Source organism: Zootoca vivipara, chromosome 15, assembly GCF_963506605.1.
Source record: "Zootoca vivipara chromosome 15, rZooViv1.1, whole genome shotgun sequence".
NCBI classification, from domain to species: Eukaryota; Metazoa; Chordata; class Lepidosauria; order Squamata; family Lacertidae; genus Zootoca; species Zootoca vivipara.
Genome location: NC_083290.1, coordinates 25,858,812 through 25,868,865, shown reverse-complemented (window position 1 = coordinate 25,868,865; position 10,054 = coordinate 25,858,812). Strand labels below are relative to the sequence as shown.

Genomic DNA, 10,054 nt, shown 5'->3' with positions numbered 1-10,054 from the left:
AATTTGGCTTCTCTCAGTGAGGGAACCGCCAGAAGGCCCTCGGCACTGGATCTCAGTGTCCAGCATAGCTGCCAAGTTATCCCTTATTTTAAGGGATTTTCCCTTATGCTGAATAGGCTTCCTTGCGAGAAAAGGGAAAACTTGGCAGCTATGGTGTCCAGGCAGAGTGATGGGGGTGGAGACGCTCCTTCAGGTATACTGAATAAAAGGAGCATCTGAAGAAGGCTGAGATCCTACGGCTTAGGTTTTATTACAGTCAAGTGGTATATAGTGTATAAATCTCATGGGTTAAATAAAAAGAAGGGGAAAAAAATTCCCTTGAACACTGTGGGGGTGACTTGTCAGAGGGACCCACCAGATAGGTGAGGTTCTTTGCAGGTATATTTCTGCAACCTGCCGTTGACACAGTTATAGAGCATTGCTGGTAGATTTATAGTGGACCATCTGCACCACACATCATCCTGCTTTATTTCTTGTTCTGTGATGCTTCCCCATTGTTACTGCATTATTGCCATCCAGAGGGGCACTCCTGAGCTGCAGCTCAACAAAAGCGGGAGTGGAAGGGGGACCTGGAACATTTGCATTATGAAAAGGTACAGGATTTCAGCAGGAAGTTGCACCACATGCACTAATAGCAAAAATTAAAAGGTAGTATGTCCTCCCTGAAACTCATCCAAGTGCAAACAGTGAGATCATTTATAGCTGCCCTGATACCATCACGAGCAGAAAGCAGAATATAAAATCTCCGGAGAGGCCCTGAACATGCAGAAGCTGAGGCTGGAAACTTTTCCCAGTGCTGATACAGTATATCCATGCCAGGAAGAGCTTTGCCTCTTCAATTTCTGCATGTCAGGCTGCTGTTAAAGTCACAGGAGCGTGATCAGTGGGGGCAGAATCCTAAAAACTGCAATCCAATGTAAACTTACTTGGGAGCAAGTCCTCCTGGATTCAGCCAGGCTTACTTCTGAGTAAATGCACACAATATGATTGGGTTGCATGCGGGAAAATAATTCTGCTTCCTCGCTGCCTTCAAGCCTCTCAGGAGAGGGTTTTGAGGTATCAGGACCTGAGATGGAGATTTCTTCAGAATCAGGACCAAGGACAAGGAAGTGCAATGGGCTCTATCCTTGTTTTATGCACACACACCTCCTCTGAAGGCCGACCTTAGCTACTCTAGTCCTGCTTATATAAGCCAGAAGGAAGGTAGGAGTAGCTGTTTAGCTAGCGAAAAGGGCTGCAGGTGGTTAAGGGGAAGCTGTAAGGGCAAAAGAAAAGGCACTGCAGCTATTGAACTGGCCTCAAAGTTTAATAGCTTCTTCCCTTCTTTCTTGCCGGAGTCTCTTTCCTCTGAGAGTGAAGTTGGTGAGTATTGAGGCTTGCATTAGAATTACACTTGGCCAGAGCAGGGCAGTGCTTAAAGTAGAGCTTTGCAAACTGTGTGTTGTGACACATTAGTGTGTTGGCTGCAGGGGGTAGGTGTGTCACGCGAATGCTCCCCACGCTCCTCCTGGGGCTGGAAAGGGGTTAGTTTAACCTCCAGTTTGCTAATAAATCTGAATTACTGTGTCATGAAATGATGCATGTTGAAAAAGTGTATCCTCAACATGAAAAGTTTGGCTTATAGTGTCAGACTAACACCTGTGAGAGCAAGGTTCAAACCCTTGCTTAGCCATGAGGGTCCCTGGGTGACCTTGGGCATGTCACTGCAACTCATCCAAACCTACCTCACAGGGTTGTTGTGAGAATTAATGAGGGCAGGGACACCTATGAATGCTGCCTTGAGCTTCTTGGAGGGAAAGGTGGGGAAAAGTTGCAATATATAAATAATAATGAATCAATAGCAAATATAGCTAGAGGTTTGGCTGTTCTCCTCAGACAACATCTGTTCTGGAAGGTTTTATTTTGTGTGTTGCTCTTTCCTATCCACCCAAGGTTGAAGTACTACTATGTATAATGGTCACATTATAGTGAGGAGTAAACCATTACTTGCCCCTCCCGGGAAAGAGAATAGGCCCACTGTACAAAATGGCTGTGAAAGTGTCTAAATTTAATGGGGTGTGGCACTGCGGGGGAGAAAACGAAGAGATTGCAAGCAAAACGGGAAACACTTGCATTGTATATAGTATGAACTTGTAGCTGGGCCAGCGCACCCATTTTTCAGTGGAAGAAGCCACAACCTGGTTGATGAAAGGGCCTCTTCAAAAAGGTGGAAGCCTTGTATGATGGCAAGGAAATAATGACTGTTGACAAGGATACCCTTAAATGTGTTGCCAGAGCTCACGTCTCCCACACTTCCTTTTTCTCCAGCTGTACTTTCAATCCAGAGGCTTATCTAGACATGAAGGATGAAATAGCTGCCACGGTCTTCTTCATCACACGCTTGGTGAAGAAGCACAACGTGCTGACTAAGCAGCAAATGGAGAAGTTTGCGTCCAAGTTGATGGCAGCTATGTTTGAGATGTACAAGAGCCACTGGTACCCTGACAATCCTTCGAAAGGGCAAGCCTTTAGGTGAGTAGCCCCTATGCGACCTCCCAGCATCCCTTGCCTAGCTCTTGTGCAAAACTGGGGGCTTGTATGTCTCCAGTGGTGGCTGGTGCTCGTTGCGATTGGTAGGACAGAAGGCAGGGAGCCCAACAGTAGGTGGCGCTAGAGCCCATGACAGGCAGAGCCCCTAATTTCTGGTTATGTCCCCATCCTCCCTCTCCCTGCTAAATCCTGCAAGGACAATGCTGAGACTGACAAGCAATGACATTTCCTGGATGAGTTGTAAGTGAGAAGACAAGGATGTAGGAGCTGGCTGAGGGCAAACTGAGACTGGTGGGGCAATGTCCTGTCTGCCCTAATGGACCAGCCTACACAATTTCTCTAGGGCTTCATAACTCCAGCAGCATCTTTGAGTATGGCTTTTGCACTCCGTGTGTGTTGCTTAGGGGGTCTCTCTGAGAGGGTGTTGAGCTGAAACACTATACCGGGGTGCTTCTGAGCATTCATTCAAATTTGTGAACCATCCTGAGATCTGTGGATGAAGAGCAGTATACAAATTTAATAAATAAGAATAGGAATAAATAATTTGTTTGAGGGGAAGGTAGATGACATCACACCAAGCAAATGTTATCCCACACTTCTCACTGCATTTCCCCCATCATTTTTTTAAAATGGGGAATAAACCCCCTGATCTTTTAGGGAAAGTGGGTTTGTTGTGCAAGACCTCCAAAACAGCTATAACTGCACAACCTGAATTTGCCAGTATGTGATTGAATACTGCCTGAAGATTGCAAGGTTAGGGTTTTTTTTTTTTTTGTGTGTGTGTGTGTATTCCAAACTTCCTGAAATTTTCACACTTAGACATGCAACACATCAAATGTGAAATTCTGCCTCTAAACCTATGTATTGGACTTTGCTGATATTTGATGCCTGTCAGGTGTCAAGAGAAAGGAAGTCTTACAAGCTGTCAAATATGAAATGTTGGGCTGTCAAATGCAGGTGCCAAATCACAAACCCAAGCACCCGATGCCAAGTAATTGAATATTCAGGGATGCGTCAATTATTTTGCATTGAAATTCTCAAGAAAGAAGGCCTGGGTGTATATTATTCTGGCTTTACAACGGCGCTAGGATTATTGCTATTTATAATTTATATGCTGCTAAATGCCGAAATAGTCTTCCAAGCCATTTACAGGTATAAAAACCAATCACACAAGCATTAAAATATAAACATCCATAAATGCACAGTAAAATAACCCCATGAAAACATCATAGTAATTAAGATTTGGGTTCAGAGACCCAGGGAATGCATATGTAAACAGGTGTGTCTTTGAAAGCCTGTGGCATGCCAATACAGATGAGGCATCTTGTATTTCAGCAGGGTGTGCATCCTGTAACACGGATGCCACCATGAAAGAGATCGCCTCTATGCCATCACAAGCAGATAATCATTAGCATTTTATGTACTGAATTGGTGCCATCCTGCTTTTGTCTAGTGTATGAGCCGGGACCATATAAGCCTTGGGTCATGGCTGTCTTTTGCACCAAAAAAGTCGTGCCATCTTCTCCCCCGTGTAAAATATGCACCACAGGTGCCAAGGGATAGATGTGCAATCTGTTCCCATTGCATAATGGGAATCATGAGCCACTGCGTCCTTCCCTAGTTCAGGTGGGGCTAATTTGGGCTGAGGATGGATTGCAGAGCACTTGTGTCCTCAGTGCTGTTGATATTATTGTAGTGTGTGGACTATAGAGGAGGAGGTACAATGGGCCACCCAGGGTACCTCTTCTATTCTCTTCTGTTTGTCTAGGTGTATAAGGATAAACCAGTTCAACCCAAGAGACCCTCTGCTGGAACGGGCATGTTTGGAGAGCAACGTGGACTTCAGCAGCCTTGGATTACCAAAGGAGATGACCATTTGGGTCGATCCATTTGACGTATGCTGCAGGTGAGCTCTTGGCGTATATGAAGGGCCTTACTAAAAAGAGTTGATGGAGTGGGATGTCTTTGGGTAAGACAATTGCCTTCTGTTGAGTCAGGCCGTTGCCCAATCCATCTCAGTACCTTGGCAAAAGGTTCTCCTGAGTTTCAGACAGAATCTGTTGGTGCTGGGGGTTGAACATGGGACCTTCTGCATGCAGAGCAGATGCTCACTGAGCAACAGTCTGGCCAACTGCTAAGCCTTGAGCACAGGACTGTGCGATGTGTCACAAAGCAAAGCAGGAGGTGGAATGTAGTCCCTGCTCAAGGCATCTGGGGTTCTGTGTGTTTGTCTTTTGTACTTTCTGGCTGGCAGAGTCCTTTGTCCTTGCCTGCTTAGATGCCTCTGTCCTTTGGCACAGCTGTTTCCTCCTTGCATTAAACTCTACTTTTGCAGAGAGGGGGGAAAATGTGATATAGGGGAGTGGCAGACCTTGGCACCCTTAAATTTCATTGGTGCCCTGGGTGACGCTAAAATCCAGCAACCCTCCCACCTCTCACTTTCCTTTGGATTCATAGTTGTGGCACTTCTGTGGGCGCCCCAAAAGCTCCACACCCAGTGACACTGAGCTGGTCACATTCAGCTAGATGCGCCTTTGATAAAGAGGTTCTGAAGGCTGGTCTAGCAGCATGGCTAAGATGTAGGAAACATTTGGCCCTCCACTTGTGGCTGGCCCAACTACAACTCCCATTATCCCTGGCCTGAAACCTCCCCCTGTCTAGTATGGGGCCTCCCCCTCAGGAAGGCCTCGCCCAGGACATTTTGCCACCTGAGGTGAAAGACAAGTGTTCTCCTCATTCCACATACAGAAGTTAACTGGATTAACATTTGAAATAGTTCCTCAGCACTGACGATGGAACACTGTCCCTCGGCAAGCCAGGGGTGTCAGGCTAGATGAGGGGAGGTAACAGAGGCTGTAGGACAACAAAGGGGAATGGATGGAGTGGGAAGCTTAGAAGAAATAGCCAGGGATGGCTGCTGCAACCCAGCACCAAGGGCCTGCTGAGGCAGTTGCCTCACTCTACCTCAAGGAAGAGATGGCCCTACTTAATAGGGTTGCTACTAGGTAAAAAACAAGCAAACTTTGTGTTGGAAGCTGAGGTGCAACTTGGCTTGCTTAGATGGGTCTGCAGGAGGTTAAGACAGATGGAGTGGGAGACCTCCATATTCCTAGACTGCCTCTGTCCTTTGATCTCTGCATAAGGCAGGTTGCTGGCACCCAAGGTGGGCAAGGGTTGCACCCCCCTGGTGGACTGGGTAGCCTGGCAGTGCTGGGCCATCACGGAGGAAGCTGCCTCCACAGTTCCCTCGTGCATCGGAGTCCAGTGGAGGAGAGGCACGGTGATGTCGCCACTGCTGCTCCTCCTCTCCGCTGCTTCTGCCCCCATGTTGGGCCTGAGCTGGGAAGGGAACTGAGGCCTGCTGGCGCTGAGCCGTCGCCAAGGAAGCTGCCTCTGCAGCTCCCTTGCACGCCAGAGCCCAGCATAGGCAGTGGCACAGTGCTATTTTCATTGCACTCCTTGGTGGGTGCTGGTGGTGCCTGCTCCTCTTTTTTGGATTACCCAAGGACAGGGCAAGCACTGGCTTCCCTTCACTGGCCATGAGGAGAAGGAGGTGGGGTGAGGGATCCTGTTGTGGGGGCACCTCATTGCGCCCTCTCAAAATCATACACCCAGTTGCATGGCCCCTTTGTGCCCCCCCTAGTTACACCTCTGCTGATGTATCCCTTGAAGTCAAAGTGATATGTGTAAAATTGCATCCTCTTTCATGTATGCCTACCTTCTCACATTTTCATTTGGGTCTCTTCTGAGAACAGAGGTCAAGTGTGGATTCCTTGTTTCTCCAGCTCATTAGTTATCTAGGACTATGGAATTGATTCTTATCAAGAATGCACTCCCCTTAACGAGCATAAGCTTTCTTATTTTATACCAGTTCTCAGTCTGAATCCCTTCCAATTAAAGGTGTGCTCCAAGCCCCATAGGCTCACACTTTGAATGCTCTGGCTGCCAATCAATGCTACCTTTACTGTAGTATTGATGTAGCCTGTAATTGGAGCCATCCCATGCAAACTTGGACTGAATGAATCCCATAAGGAAGATGTTTTGGCTTCTCTGCCTAGAACTGCTCGGCGAGCCTTGACCTTCTCTATGTCCTTCTCTATGTCTAGGTATGGGGAGAATAACCAGCCTTTTACAGTGGCTCACTTTGAAGGGGACAAAAAGGACCACGTTGTCCCCCAGCTCATCAGGCAGGCTGTGGATAAGGCAGAGGCCCTGGACTGCCCCTCCAGCAACTGCTCTGATGAGGAGGGCACCACTGTCGAGCCCAAAAGCATCCCCACCGTGAGCAACCCAAACAGCGTCTACCAGGTGAGAGAGCAGCTCGCCATGGATGAGTAGTGAGTAGCTTTCGTCTGCTTTCTCTCAATGCTTCTGCTACTAGGTCTGACTGGGGCATGGCGGATAAGAATGATAATAATAATTTTATTATTTATACCCTACCCATCTGGCTGGTTTTCCTGGCGTGCCTGTCTAGGGGGAACCTCCGTTCTGCAAGCTTAATTAGTCACAGCGGAGGCCCTTGTTTATTTTTTTTAGAGCAGGGTTTGCCAAACTAGTTGTTTTTTGGACTACGATTCCCAGCATTCCTGACCACTGGTTCTGCTAGCTAGGGATGATGGGAGCTGTAGTCCAGCAACAGCTGGAACACTTGATTTAGAGTGTTTGTACCCTGCTCTTCAGCCAAAAAGGTCCCCAGAGTGACAACATACAATTGAAACAAGACAATCCCTGCCTGCAGGGTGACATTCTAAAAACATCAAAACATGGCATGCAAGGGGAGGGGGAAATCAAACTCTGACACAAATTCTTAAGCAGTTGTTGTCATAACGACCAACTCAGGGGGATGGGGTGGGAGGTTCCTGATGAAGCTGGTCCTTCGGCAAAGCTGATGGAATGAGCTTCTCATCTCTCCCAGTAAGGTGGTGTGATGGACTGGCTGCCCCCAGGTGACAGAGGAGGGAGAGGAGGCCTGATGGACCTGTCACAGCAGAGCTGATGGAGTGAGCTCAGCTTCCCATCTCTTCCACTGAGGCAGCCTCATTTGGCCTGTGAGGCTGTTTCCCTGCCTGCAAACCATATCCACTTACCACCATGTGTGACATCAGGGGTAGGGGCAGGTAAAGATGCAACTGCAAAGGAACAGCTGGGAGCTTAAATGGTGCTCACGGTGGTTCCTTGGCAAGGGGCTTCACTCGCAGTATGTGCCAGCACAGATAGCCCTTGGAAATACAGTGGTACCTCGGGTTATAAACACTTTGGGTTACAAACTCTGCTAACCTGGAAGTAGTACCTCGGGTTGCGAAATTTGCCCCAGGATGAGAATGGAAATCGTGCGCCGGCGGCCCTATTACTGAAAGTGCGTCTCAGGTTAAGAACGGTTTCAGGTTAAGAACAGGCGTCTGGAACAAATTTTGTAACCCAAGGTACCACTGTAATCCTGACCCGCAAGCGGATGCTGTTTCTTGGCAGACACCTTTGTGGGAATGCAGAGGGGGGAATGTGCCCTTTTAGGTGCTGTTTGGGTTCTTTCCAACCAAGTTCCACTCTGGAACCTGCTGGAAGTAATGCGTCTAAGTCAGCTGCACTCATTAACTTTGGTAAGCAGAGCTTGTATGGGACACACCCATTGGAATTCAAAGGGTACCTGCAGACAGAGAAGGCCGGGCTTGCTGTCAGCTGATTAGCATGGACAGTGAGCCCCTTTCAAGACAAGCTGTTCTGCTCACCTGTAGGCCAGTTCCTGATCCAGACCTTAGGCTGAAAAAGGTCCCCCATCCCTGCCATACAGTTTTAAAGAATAAAAGGAACGAACCTGTTAAATGAATATTAAAAGGGGAATAGAAGGGAAGCAGCCAGATTGAGACCATTTTAAAATATAGATGTTCCTGGAACCAATGGGCTCCTAGAATGGTTTACATACAAAACTGTCTTATACCGAATCAGGCCCTTGGCCCATCTAGCTCAGTAATGCCTACACTGACTGGTAGCTGCTCTCCAGGGTTTCAGGCAGGTGTGTCTCAGGGCTACCTAGAGATGGCAGGGATTAAACCTAGGACTTTCACATGCAAAACAAGTTAGCAAAGTAATTTAAACCACACAGGTGAAACCCTGAGATGAAAGAAACCCCGATAACAATTTACTGAGGAAAACCTGCATTAAACATATGTTTATTCTTTCTTAGTTCAGACCTTGTACATAGCAGGGAGACACTAAACAAAACATACAGAGGAAACTACCTTGGAACTACACAGCCAATCAGAGCATGGGCTATGTCACTAAATATCTTGTCATCCACCCTGGTTGCTAAGGAACACCTCCCCCCCCTCTTGGGTAGTTGACTTAACACTAACGGAATTAACCCTCAAGGTTCAAATTGAATGATCCCTGCTGTTGTATGCTATGGCTCACCGATGATGATGATGATGATGATAATAATAATAATAAATAATAATAATAATAATAATAATAATAATAATAATAAATAATTTATTACTTTTACCCTGCCCATCTGGCTGGGTTTCCCCAGCCACTCTGGGCGGCTTCCAACAGAAAAATGAAATAAAACAATCTATTAAACATTAAAAGCCTCCCTAATCAGGGCTGCCTTCAGATGTCTTCTAAAAATCTGGTAGCTGTTTTTCTCTTTGACATCTCTTTGATGATGATTAAACAAGATGATCCTTGCAGGGGACTAACATACAGTGGTACCTTTGGTTACAAACTTAATTCGTTCCGGAGGTCTGTTCTTAACCTAAAACTGTGCGTGATTTCTGTTCTCATCCTGAGGTAAAGTTCTCAACCCAAGGTACTACTTCCGGCTTAGCGGAGTCTGTAACCTAAAGTGTTTGTAACCCGAGGTGTTTGTAACCCAAGGTACCACTGTATAAGGGAAGGGGGGGTGGGAAGGGAGGAAGGAAACAAACAAAGTTCTTAGGATGACCAGCTTGAACGGAAAGTGTTTGGGAAGAGCTGGTCTCTGTGGAGCTGATGACCAGGTTCCCATCTGGCAGCCTGCGGAAGGATGTTGTTGATGGCAAAGAAATTATGTATGGCAAAAGAACTTAAGACTGCTGCAGGAATGGGATAAAATGAGACAAGGGTAGTCTTGTATTTAACAACTTGCCCAGTTGCCATGTCACTAGGATCTTCAGGATGCTGAAGGAATTGAATTTCTTGATTCAGTTGAACTTCAAAGTAAGGTTGGATTGAGTTGTTGTGCTATTTCAGACTATACACAAGCACAAAACATACCTTCTCTCCCCATCTCTCCAAAATCCCTCCCCACTCCTGGCCCACCCTCTTGATTTAGTCTCAGTGCAATGAGCCATTTCAGCTATGGTCCCAGTATCCTCGGCGAAAGCTTCATGTACCTGATGGATTCCACCAGCATCCCACCAGTACATGCTACCTTCAGTGCAAGGGCTACAAAGTCTGCCAGCCGTCAGCCACTTTCACTGGTCCACGAATAGACAGATACCATTGGGTCAACGCCAATCGGTAACGATGGACAGCACCTCCCCACTAA

General features: G+C 47.0%; 1 protein-coding gene across 1 annotated transcript; it reads left to right on the top strand.

The window, feature by feature from the left end:
* Positions 1-2,338: 2,338 nt before the first annotated feature.
* BTG4 (BTG anti-proliferation factor 4) lies at positions 2,339-10,054 on the top strand. Its single transcript, XM_035140160.2, has 4 exons — positions 2,339-2,511; positions 4,298-4,435; positions 6,636-6,837; positions 9,845-10,054. Exons 1-4 carry the CDS (start codon positions 2,339-2,341, stop codon positions 10,028-10,030), a joined length of 699 nt encoding a protein of 232 aa, XP_034996051.2. The 3' UTR covers positions 10,031-10,054.